This window comes from Typopeltis vanoorti, chromosome 13 (genome assembly GCF_054136105.1).
Source record: "Typopeltis vanoorti isolate ZY-2024b chromosome 13, IOZ_Tvanoo_1.0, whole genome shotgun sequence".
NCBI lineage: Eukaryota > Metazoa > Arthropoda > Arachnida > Uropygi > Thelyphonidae > Typopeltis > Typopeltis vanoorti.
In genome coordinates this window covers 30,541,310-30,554,938 of record NC_143561.1, presented here as the reverse complement: position 1 = coordinate 30,554,938, position 13,629 = coordinate 30,541,310, and the positions used below count along the sequence as shown (strand labels likewise).

Sequence of the window (13,629 nt, the reverse complement as noted above, 5' to 3'; positions counted from 1 at the left end):
TGTCAAATGACGAAAACCCCCATTTTTTTGGTACAAAAGCTGTGGAAGAAACAAGTTTTGAGAATTCTTCTTAAGATGCAACATGATTTGAATTCCTTACTAAATAATTCCGATAAACCTATATTGTCAAGATATATTCTCTTTAAACTTCCCGCTCAGAACGACTTCATCACTACAATATAGACGAACACCGAAACCTTGTATCCGTGAGCTCTCTACTAATGCTTTTATGCTATAATTACGCATGCGTGGTAGGTCAGTATTGTCGCTAAAGCGCCTTACGTTCGTCATACGTGTAGCAGTAGTAAGAAAAGTGAGTCGCTGGGGTATGAATGAGGTCCAGTTAGATTTTTTGAGGGTGGGCTACGGTGTTATCGAATTCGATTTGAGGAGAAAGGATAATTAGTGCATACTGCATAAACATCATACTCATGTTATGTTGGAGCACAATTTTAATTTGGATTAAATTATTAGTGAGACATTACCTTTGATCGACATATATAGTCTACTCTTTAGTCTGAAAAAAGCCTGCAAGTATCATTTAACGTCATACTTCCCCCTAGGCTTCTATTATTATTTTAGTTGAAATGACAAGTATAGCAGACAGATTAGGTTTGGGAAATGAAAGAAAAGAATTTCGTTTAGGGCGAAGTTTTGGAAGCAGCGGAAATTCGGCATTTCATTCCATCAGATGTAAGTGTAACATATGTACGCTTGTCGTTACCATTGAAATACTGACATGCTTATGTATTCTCTATTTTATTGGTCAAAATTTCTTTTACTCAATAATCATGTGAATATTTATAGATGCAGGCAGTTTCTATTTTTGAAATTTGAAATATTTAAGGTCTTATTCACCACGTGCACTTGCGTATTTTATTCAAAAACGTGCATTTGGCGAAGAATGTATCTGAAATCCAGATTTACTGAAATTATTGCTTATTTCTTCATGCTAATTGATTTAAATTGTTTGACAGTAACATTTCACGTGTAATGAGGTAGCTTTTGTATGTAGACATTTAACTACAACCTATTTCATTTATCTTTGTCTGTAAACGGGTCTGATCAGTGGTTCCGATAAAGTGACCTTGGTGGTGGTTTATCATGAAACTAAGTAGATTAAGCTCAAAACAGTTTCTTGTCTATTGAACTTTTTTTTAAAGTTCATCTTTTATTTTAGCATTGTTTACGATCATAATTTCAAAAAACAAAACAATATATGCAACATTACGCGATGGCGGGGGGGGATGCGTAATATTTTTGCAATGTGTTTATCACTGACAGCGTAACCATTTATTCACTAAAATTTCAGAATATACACACACACACACACACACACACACACACACATATATATATATATATATATATATATATATATATATATACACACTCGACACCGCAAGGTTAAAGTGGGTATAAAGAAGTTGAGATGATACACTGAGAAAATAGTGAATGTTATTTTACGAGGAAATATCCTGATTAATTCAGTGGTGTGTGTCTATAGATAGGAAAATATTGAAAGTAAAGAGGAGAGAAACAACACATCAATAGAATGAAAAATTGATTGATGTGGAATGAGATTTCATTTTAATATTATTTATGATATCCTGTTACCAGACCAGCATAAGTATTACAGAATTGTTAAGTACTGTATTTTGAAATGATTGAAAAGAAAATAACTACAAAAGTATTAAAAAAATAATCAAAGTCAAGCAGCTTTCAGAGATGAACCATACCCTTAATTACAGTAAGCCTTTGCTTTATGATCTCTTCCACCCTGTCCCCTTTTATTTCTAACTGGTATTTGGCCATGGAAGTAAGGCAACCAAGATACATATCCTCCAATTGCAGGTTGTCCACATGGTTAGCCTAGTGGCTTTGCGCTTCATAACCATATGCCTGGGGAAGGAGTATCCTAGGTTCGATTCCCGTCGATGATGCGAGAAGCTTAAGGATCTTCCTCAGCCGTAGCCAAGTTAGCCAGTCTTGGGTGTGGACAACAGGGTTTTTTCTGCCAATTTATCTGGGGTTTTTCATTCCACAAACCGGCCCCGTGAACACACACACACGGATTACAGTCAGGAATGCTGACTTAGCCATAGGCCTGATTCGTCAGCTATGCCGGTTCCGGAGCCCGGATAAAATTTGGGGGGACTGAGATGGTGCCATGCTTCCCCGTCAAAGGGGGACTCACGGCCATTGTACCATCACATGGAAAGGAAGGAAGGAATTGCAGGTTACTGACTGACTGAGACACACTATATAATTGAGAAATATTTTAACTACTATGGATGATTTTTAATAACTGGGTCAATATGGTTTACTTTTTTTCCAAAAACTGAGTTTTATGTTACAAAATATTGTATACGTTTTTTTTTTTTTTTGCTGTGATTCGCAGCGTGTATGCATAAAAGCAGTCAGTCAGAATGCTAGCCCACTGATCCCAGAATATGATGAAAAATTCAGCACTTGGATAGCAGTAAAAATCATTAGAGATATGAGCTGCATGGCCTGGTCTGCTATTCCAGAATGGCTATAGTTCAGATAATCGACATAGTTCCTACATTCATAGAATTGTTCATTATCAGCACTACAGCCATTCCGGAGTAGTAGATCATGCCACAGATACAGATCTACCTGAGAGAACATCTCCTTTTAATAGAGAAGCAGATATAAATCTGAGAGACTTTCTGGAATCTGCTAGAGCAGATTGGAGAATGTTGCGGTGCTAGAGTACCACAACATTCTCCAAATCATAACATATTTGGCTCTTTCACTTGACCATAATTCTGGGAGATCATCATATTGAGACTTTCAGCAAGATTCCATTACTGTACCCATAGAGAGAGAACTAGTTAGGACTGTAAGTACTCGCCTTTCACAAAATGAAACACTGTGTTATTTCAGGAAATAAATGTGGTCGTATCAGACTGCCTCTCACATGAGACATGTTCATCAACAGACAGTCAGCCCAACAGCCAAGATCACCTAATCAAAGCCAATAGGTGACATAATTAATAGGACTTTAGTCATCCTGTGTCTCTTCTGTGCCATCTTTGTTACTGAAGTATGTCTGTGTGCATGTGTTTGATATCAGTATATTAATCTCCAGAGATGCCAATTTAACTTTGGCAAAATATAGGAAGAAATAATTAAATTTTTAGTTATCTAGTCTACATTGTCAATTTCCTGAAATAGCATGATGCTTGAGAATCAACATATAAGCCTAAACACCAGGATTACTTTCACACACTGTCTGCATTTGCCTTCGTGCATGCACATTCTTAGTATTTCTTTATACATCGAGAAACTCCTTTGTGACGAAGGCAAAATATTAAAATTATCTAGTTGGTTGATATAGTTTCTCCATAGAGTCAGAAGACCCATTATTCATAGTATCTATTATACCTTTCCTTAAATTCATTCACGTACAAAGCACTCATCCACCTCTGCAAACTAATTTGCCACCATCCAAGCAAAAAATCTAGTCTTAACACCCAAGAATGAGGGTCCACCAAAGGAAATTGGATGGACCCTCATTCTCTCCCTTGTTTCCATATACTGAAAAAAAGTCTTTGGTGTCAGCCATATAAAACCCCTTTAATAACTTTTATGCTTCTATTACATCTTCCATTTTTCATCTGTCAACTAGTTTTTGAAGTTTTATAGATATTAAACATATAATATCTATAAAACTTTTGGACATCCACAGTCTGTTACTCACCTGGATTCTCTCCACTTTTTCTTCCCATGGAATCCAGGTAACCAGATCTGTTTGTATTAGTCCACATGTGGCCATATTTAATGGAACAATAACTACTCTGTCCCTGCTTGTCAGTGTATTCTTCAACAATCACATACACAATATGCTGTTTTGGCTACTGCACCTCTCTGTCCACAGTCACCATCAAGTCCCTGGCCTTATCAGTTTCCTGCAGTTCTGTTCCATCAGTATAGTACACAGCTTGAGATCTCTTCTTTCTAAAGGGCATCTTACACTTGTCCACATTAAATTGGTAGCCATTTACTATTGCCCATGCTGCTAGTCTATTTAAGTCATCCTGCAGGATCACCTTCATTTATTATTGCTCTTTATAGTTTTGCATCATCAGCAAACATCAATATTTCTCATCAAATCGTTTCGTATATCACTGTACAAATTAAGTGGAGGACTAAGAACTGAGCCAACTCTTTCATAAACCACTTTGATATCTGTCCAGCCACTCTTTAATTCACATCAGATTCATATCCATCCCCATTTGTTCCAGTTTATGCACCAGAGTTCTATGTGTAATCCTGTCAGATGCCTTTGCAAAGTCCAGCAGTCAGTGAGTATCCATTTCCTTTATCCAAATCCATTGTCACTTTATTATAAAAAGTAAGCAGATTAAAAAGGCAAAACCTACCTTTTAAAATTATGTTGGTGCTTAAGTATCATATCCACCCAGGCCTGAATTTTGTCTTTTGCCAATTTCTCCATTATCTTAACCATCACTCTTAAGATCCCGATTGACCCTGTAATTTTCTGCTTCTGTCTTGAAGCCACCTTTAAGTGGAACTTTTCCACTGCATAAAGGTGGCTTCTCTCCCTTTCCACTCTACTGGCACTCTCAGTATTTTTTATTTTTTTTTATACTGTCTCATACATGAGAGGTGGTCAACCTATAGTACATTAGTACTTTGTATGGGAAGTGAGGCTTCAATTAAACAGCTTGGTTAAAGAAGTTGATAATTTCATTCTACATTCTCATAAGACCCATGAAAGTCCATCTAATCCCAATCGCGTGCATGCACATGTGAATTGAGTCAGGACTTATTGAAAATCATTAAGGTTATTCATACACCATTGGAGAACACTATGAAGTATACCAGTTAAGAAATTAAATGCATTCATCTTTCATGTGGTCTTTTTTTTGACAAATGCAGTGTACTGTCATAATCCACAAATACAACTGTAGTCAGCGAAAGGAGAGCATTGATATATTGATTATTGTTGGCAGCATGGTGGTTAGGATACCTGATTTCTAACCACTGGGCCGTAGGTTGAAATCCCATCGTGGGCATGAATGTTTTTTTGAACAATGTGATGATACATGAACATGCAATCTTTTAGATGGTAGATGAATTTCATCACCTGCTGTGAGCCCACCACTGCACCTATTGAGAGGCCTAAAGTGGCTTGAAAAAGTTTCATGTTTGGTCTACTACAGAGTAGGGTTTTTAGACAACTATGAGGCCACTTATAGTACTAATACTTAATGTACGTGTGGATAGGCTTATGTGTTCGTCAGACATGTTGTAATAGGTTTCACGGTATGATAAGAACACAGATGGTTAAGAAAATAACTATTTATTAACTTAAAAGCTAATATTTTGCTGGTATTATATCCAGCATCTTCAGAGCACATAACACAAAGTTTGTTACAAATGCAAGACAACCACAATCTGGTGTAACAGTGGGACTAGTATAAGTGATTGCAGCGTGCAACACAAGACTAAAGTCCTAATATGGCACCATCTAGGTTAAAAAAAAAAAAAAAAAAAATTCAAGTTTTGAAATAGTAATCCAAATGGTAGTCTTAGAAAGTTTGAAAAAATATAAATTAAAAAATAAAAGTAATAAATATTAATTTGGTCTGACTGCCTGCCCTTCTTGGACACACTGATCACATGTCTTTCAGAAGGTTCCTTATTATTTTCGGTTTATAGAAAACCCATACATACAGGGAGATACTTGCACAAACAATCACACCATCACCCTTCTCAAGAATATGGTATCTTAAAAACACTAACCCATAGAGCTAGAGCAATCTGTTCCAATGACATTGCTCTCACTGCTGAACTTTCTCACCTACGTCAAACCTTCTTAATCAATGGTTATAATCCCCATAAAATAGATAACATACTAAATGCTACCCATAAATCCCCTCTATCTACCACAGAAGACTACAACAAAACCATCACCATCCCATACATTAAAGGCACATCTGAAAAGATATCTAGGGTGCTTAACAAACACCAACTACGCACAGTATTTAAACCTTATATAAAAGTTCCGTTCACCTAAGGACAAATGCACTCCTTTATCACATCCGGGTGTCTATGAAGTGCCCTGTTCTTGCCATCAAGCCTACTATGGACAGACAGGAAGAAATCTGGACATCCGCTTCAGTGAACACAAAAAATATATCCGACACTTTTGCTATGGTAAGTCGGGTCTGGCAGACCATGCTTTGGATACCCCTGCACACAGGATCAATTGGAAAGAAACAAAAGTAATGCACGGAAGCTTCTACAGGACAGAGAGGTTGTTCCTGGAATCAACAGAAGCCTTAAAACATACTCCAAACCTTAACAAGTATGGCTGTATAAATCTACCAAAGATTTGGGAGACAGTCATCCTAAGACCAGATTAATATTTATTACTTTTATTTTTTAATTTATATTTTTTCAAACTTTCTAAGACTACCATTTGGACTACTATTTCAAAACTTGAATTTTTTTTTTTTTTTTTAACCTAGATGGCACCATATTAGGACTTTAGTCTTGTGTTGCACGCTGCAATCACTTATACTAGCCCCACTGTTACACCAGATTGTGGTTGTCTTGTATTTGTAACAAACTTTGTGTTATGTGCTCTGAAGATGCTGGATATAATACCAGCGAAATATTAACTTTTAAGTTAATAAATAGTTATTTTCTTAACCATCTGTGTCCTTATCATACCGTGAAACCTATTACAACATAATACTTAATGTACTATAGATGAACAACCTTTTGTGGGTGGGATTCACATAAAAAAAAAAAAAAAAGATTAAATGAGTATGGAAAAGAATCAAATTCTTGAGCTTTGGGAAGAAAGTGCCTGTTTGGGTGCTCAACGACTGAAGAAAAATGAAATGGGTGCTCAGTTTCAAAACAGCAGCTCAGAGACCACCACAGAATTAGGAATTTACATAGAAGGTACTCATGTAAAGCCAAACATTTATCTTGGATATTGCAAATTTCTACCCTTTTAAAAATAAGTGAATTTACCCATTTCTCTGAATCATTTGATACTATTTATCAAAAGAGAACGACAGTAAGCAAACAAATTCCCCGTCTGTCTTCTGTTTTGGACATCCACAGATGCCATATGGTCATTCTGATGCTCGCCATGTAGTCCTGTTGTGTGCTTTTCTGGAGACTTCAGATCTCTGAAGATTAGCCACTCTATGCACTCCATCCATCCATCTCATTAATTCCTCTTTTTCCAGGAACTTTGCCTTCTATTACTATTCTGAGAAGTCCTTCTTCCATCCTTTCCTAATCCTGTGGCCTCCTCTCTTTGAGAGGGTTGCAACTGATTACTAGGGAGGTATGATGCAAGGTGGTTTCCTATTGTCTGCCTTGCCATAAGTATTTGACTGTAGCAGTGTGCGTGTTCCCGGGACTGGTTTGTCTGTTTTGAGGGATGGAAAAACCCGAGTCACCAGGAGAGAAAACCCTCCACCTCTATATGAGACTGGCTTTAGTTGAAAGAGACCTGATAAAGGTTCCTCACTTCATGGACAGGAATAGAACCCAGGTCTTTCCGATCAAAGAGCTTCATCTATACTGACTGAGCTACGGAGACTCTTCCATCCTTTCAATGTGTCCAAAATATTTTAACTTTCTTCTGTCAATATCCTTAAGGAGCCTTAAAGCTCTACTGATCTTTTCTAACACCCATTCATTTGTATGCCTTTTGGTATATGATATCCTCAACAACCATCTGTAACACCACATCTCAATAGCAGCTATACTTTTCTTATCTGACTTCTTTAGATTCCAGGTCTCGCATCCATAAGTCGCTGTTGGAAAAACAACTCAGTTTTGTTCCCACGGAGATATCCATCCTTCCAGATTTTAGACAAGTCTCTGACTTATGTGGAAAGGCTATTTGAATCCATACAGCTGATAACCTAAACTGCTTTAACATAGTGGGAAAGTTGACTGTTAATAGATTTTTCCATTACTTTAGGTAGAAGTGAAATTAATGGGACAGTAATTTGATGGATCATGTTTTATCTCCATTGTTTGATATGAGACTAGCTATGAGTTAACATCTAAAGTGCAAGTTATAACCTGAAAAATAATTGTGTAAAATAAGCAAGTGTAATCAGGAAACTGGTATATGTTGCTTGTGCAAGATTTTGCTGATATTAAATGTAAAATGTATGTGGTATAGAATTTTTTTTTCCCATTAGCTTTGTTTTGAAATAGCTGGCCTAAATAATACACTACAGCATTATAGTGTGAATCCTAGCTATAATTCTAAAATCCAGTCCTCTTGAAATCAGAATTGTATTTATCGATGTGTTTCCTATTTCGAACTTCACAGTAAATAGAGAAGCTTGATTTTCAGTTAGTTGTGGTATGCTTTGTTTTTTAGCATCAACTACCTGGCACACTTCATGGAATACTAAGATTTGAAATTCATAATGAAAATTTAATATGGAGTAAGGAATGTAGGTTTCATGCTGGTGAAAATAATTTTTGGTAATATGTGAGCATAAATGTTTTATTTATTTGTGTGTGTTGGTTATACACATGAGAGGTTGCAGAATATACAGCAATAAACCACATCAATGTCCATATGAATGAAATATATCACTCTTCAAGCACTTGGTATCCATGATTACGATCAGCCTGTATTTTCACTCACTACAGGGGTGAAGGCCTCTCCCATTACAGAAGAATTGGGTCTATTTTTCCCATGGAGACCTAGTCTCGAGAGAATGAATGCATGAAGGCGAAAGACAATCGCAAACAACCATTCCCTAAACGGGATTTAAACCACAGCCTCTTGACTATAGAGCAGATATGCTAACCACTTAGTCAACCCAGCTGGCAGCATCCATATTTTAATGTAATATCAGTTATATATGATGTCAGTAGTACTGCAATTTTAACATGCACTTTGCATCCATGACAACTTCAATATGTATACATGTCAAGGCTGATTGTGTGGAAAGATGCTAAGACAGAAGAAACCTATTGATATTAGTTTTAAATGGCTGGAAGTTATAATCTTATTGGAGCAGTTTATGAGAAAGACTGTTAGAGAAGTCAGACAGATGAAATGAAAGAGGAGAAATAGTTAGAGTTTGCAGTGGATAAAATATATGTGTTTATGAATTTTATATAGTTTATTTTATTTTATTTTTTTTACATAACAAGAAACCCTACTCTAGAGACCAAATATAGAATGTTTTCAGGCCCCCAGTAAGCAGGGTGGTGGTCTCACACTGATTGAAATTCATCTCCCATCTAGAAACAATCGCAAACATTTAATCCATGGCAGGATTTGAACCTGCATCCTGTTGGTTGAAGAGGGGATATATTAACCTCCTCCTTGGCTAACCTGGTCGGTGATTATTCTAGACTCAGCAGAAAGTGGAGGAATGATGGATTCCAGTTTAGTGGAACAGAAAGTGTAGAAAAGGCATAAGCAGAATATGTGAGACAGTGGAATTGAAGCTTTGAAAAAGGCAGATCATGATTATACCATTGAACCTTGAAGAATATATTAAGAAATGAACTAACATAGGCAAGGGTCAATATATGGCTTCTAAACGTCTGAGTGCTAGGCACCACTAGGTAGTAGTTGAATTTCATCACCTGGTTTAATACTATGACTTTGCTTATTAGAAGCTGAAGTAGACAAAATCATGTTTGAACTCTGAACAAGAACTGGTTCACTTTTTTCTGAATTCAGTTTTGAAAATTATATCAGGCATCATGGAGACCCACTATTTCTTATTTTTGAGGGTAGCTTTAAAATAATTATTCTGCATAACCCGGTTACAGTTTTTATTCTATTAGACTAAAAAAAGGTGGGTTACACTTTAGGAAGTTTTCACATCAAATGGTGAAAATCTTATTGCCCTGTTCTGCATGGGGAGAGAATCTGGATAGTTAAGGATACTACCAAGACCATGATTTGCAGAAAGTTCTGGACCTCCATAACATCAAAAGACTCATCATGGGAGATCAAGCTCTAACACACCACAGTACATGTACATATTATGCCGTCAGTTTCCACTATGGAGAATTTGTAGGGTCGTCAGGAATAGTTTGTTGTAGCAAATTTTCATTTTGTAATTTGTTATAAGCACGTTTGCTATAGTGAGAGTCAATTTTATTTATTATTGAATACATTTGGGTATTGGACTATTTATTCTTCATTCTCTAGTAACAAATTCCACTCTTGTCATGCAAAAAAAAAAAAAAAACTTTTCATTTCCCTTCCTTATTCACATGAACCCTATACAATTTTCAGGGATAATTTCTCATTCTCTCACCACTTATTACCATGTATATGACTCTTATCTGATAGTCTCACCAATGTGTGAGAATGACGAGATATCCTGGGAAGTAAAGCAGTGGTGCAAGTGCAGACAGTGAATGAGTTTAAGAAGTGGATCTGAAGAAGACCTACCACAATGACTCTTGAATAATGACTCAATGATATAACCTCTTTTCATCTTATCTGCCAAGCTCTACAAAATACATTCCCTTTATATAACCTCATGCCAGAGTCCAGGTAGTCACTTTCTCTGCCCTCTCTTTCCTTATTATCCAGATATCCAGGCAACCATCTCTGCACAGAATTTAGATGTGGCACTGATTAGTACCAGTGGCGCACTCAGGATTTAACTTTGGTGGGGGCCGAGTTGAGTAGACGATTTGAGAATACACATACACCATGCATCGCATACGACCTATGACTGAACATCTTGCAATGATCGCTAATTCATAAATAGTATAGAAATAGAAGACACGACACAACATAAATAAAAAAATGAATTTTAATTAGGAAAAGATTTTTGGAAAATTTTCTAATGTTTTTTTCTTTGGAGGGGACCAGGGCTCCTTTGCCCCCCCCCCCCCCCCTCTGGGTGCACCACTGCCTTATACAATGAAACTATATCATTATCTCTACTTATCATATATCCTCATTATTGTAGAAGTTTTGTGGATAACATTTATAGCTTTTGCAATGTATCCCTGAACTTCAGCTTCCCATCCACCAACAATCCCTAGATACTTTACTTCTGCAGCAAAGGGCTCATCCCATCTTCCCTGTCCAAAATGTGACTTGATGCCTGACAACATTGAGCTGATATCTCCATTCATCTGTCTAGAGTACATATGGAAATCTTCTTGTATTCACATCGGAGCATTTCCTGAAAGTGCTTCCACTTGAGCATTATCTGCAAACAAATGAATATCTCCTTTATACCTTGAACTATGTCATCAGTATATAGATGAAACAATTACAGTTCCAGAATGCTGTGGTACTCTGCTCGTTACCCTTCCTCTGTTTAGACATGTATCTCCTAAGCCACTTGTTGGCTTTTATTGGCTTATAAAGCTTGCTTAAAATTTCAAACATTCTAGAATATGGGAATTACTTGATATTCAACCTAAGTTAGTATGGAGTGTTTTCTCTGTGGTTTTCTCTATGCTAACTTCAGGCCACTTCCATTAAAAAACATAATTGACAGTATGGATTCAGTCACTGTTAATCAGCAGTGGATCTTGCTTATATCACCCACCTTTGGATGAATTTCACTGAAATATTCAGAGAATCTCATGCTGCTCCTGATATATATCTACAGTATTTGATTTTGTACGCTGTTGTTTTGTTGATGATGTAAGCATACTAAGTAAACTCTTATAATTTGTAATCTGATGTCTTTTGACTTCAACTGGGTTGCCATCTTTCTCTTTGGATGCACATTAATTTTCGTGGTGGATGGATCTTTATCCTTAAATTTTGCAACTCATGCTATCGTTCCACATGGCATGACAGGTTCTAGATTTAAACGGTATGTTAATGTGCCTACTATTCATTAATATCATTATATATAATTCTCCTGTTATACCTTGAACTATGTCATCAGTATATAGATGAAACAACTGCAGTCCCAGAATCCTATGGTACTCTGGTGACCTTGTGTGTGTGTGTGTGTGTGTGTGTGTGTGTGTGTGTGTGTGTGTGTGTGTGCGCATGGTTGGCCGATTGGTTAGCATATCTGCTCTCCAGCCACGAGGCTGTGAGTTCAAATCCCATTGAAGGAATGGATGTTTGTGATTGACTTAACTCATTGTGGAAAGGGAATCTGCAACCTTGCCACTTCTTGTAATAGAAGACTTCACTCCCAAAATCATTCAGGTATGGGAGTGACCACACAGTATCAAAATGATGTCACATGTGAATAACTATATATAATCACTCCTACATGAGAGGCCATAAAGCTTGTATACAGCAAATAAATAGTGTCTGTGTGGGGGGGAAGGGGGTCAAGAGCAGAGTAGTCTGTTGATATTCTTGAAGAGTTGTGGGTTGTAATTCTTGGAAAATACTTCTTCATGGGGGAAGGCTATTCATAGAACCAAAGTAGACTGGATAAAAGACAACTGGGAGTAACAGGTTCAGTGAATCTGTAGTTCAACCATAAAAGGATGTTGGGCATCTGCTGTTCATGTTCATGTAGGTTTAATAGAAATGAAGGGGCATGATGGTCCTGCTGAACAGTACCCATAGAAATATCTGTAGAAGAGACATTGTGGAAACTGACATTCTATGAGATAGAGGCTGAAGAGTGCAAGAGAGAGGTCATCAATCAAATGAACCACTATCCTCTGGATTGCATCAGCTTTTTAGAGAAGACAGTTGCACCATCCCAAATGTAAGAGCAGTATTCTAAGGTTGGGCAGTTTTGATATTTGTAAAGAGTAAGCAACTGTGCAGGAAAGAAGTAACATCTTGAGCAATAAAGCATGCCAAGTTTTGTATAAGCTGAAGAAGTTATAAAAGTGTGATTTTGCCAAGAAAGTCTTTGAGTAAGAGTCAGTCCAAGAAGAGAGATCTGTTTAGTCTTGATACTTTTGATAATGCTGATTAAGTATTATCAAAATAAGTAGAGAAGAATTAAGTTCTTTTTCTGCAAAAAAATAGGCAAAAACTGTGTTTTGGAAGTGTGTTAGAGGTGACTAGGTTGTGTTTGTCCCAATGTAGGATGATCTTAGATGAGCTTGAAGTTTGAGATATTTGAGCGCTGCAAGGTTTATCATAAGAGTAGGATGAGTGAAGAGAGCTATCAGCAAAACCGTGAATAGGTTTGAGGTCAATGAAAACAATCATTTATGTATATAAGGAAAGGATTGGTGATATAATGGGGACCCCTAAGGAACACCTACATTAACAGGAAAATCTGAAGAAAGAACACTCCACCATTATACATATTGAATGACCAGAGAAAAAACTGGCAATCCAATTATGAAGGAAGGCAGACTATAAGATGGAAATTTAATAAGAACCCTTCATGCTAGACCCTTTCGAATACCTTGGAAATGTAAAGTGCAACAACAAAACAAGTTTCTCTAAACATTTCTATGGCATATCTCCAGATGTAGATGAGGGTGATGTAGGCCAGGAGAATTGCTGTGAATCTTGATTGGTGAAATTTATTTTTTATTGGTGGCAACTTAGTAGTTGAGCTCTCTAGATATTGAAGAAATTAATTGTTGACCTTAACCATTATTACTCTGAACAACACCGAGATGAGATAGGTAGATGGTAGCATTTCTCAATCT

The 13,629-nt window shown here is 36.8% G+C and overlaps 1 protein-coding gene across 2 annotated transcripts in view; it reads left to right on the top strand.

Annotated features, from left to right (window-relative positions):
- The first annotated feature begins 319 nt into the window (after positions 1 to 319).
- The window catches only part of Eaf (ELL-associated factor), a 184,923-nt gene continuing 171,613 nt past the window's right edge, over positions 320 to 13,629 (top strand). For both annotated transcript variants that reach the window (XM_090402777.1, XM_090402776.1), the window contains exon 1: positions 320 to 693. In XM_090402777.1, the coding sequence (XP_090258903.1) occupies positions 588 to 693 (106 nt within the window). In that variant the 5' untranslated portion in view covers positions 320 to 587. The remainder of the gene's footprint in view (positions 694 to 13,629) is intronic.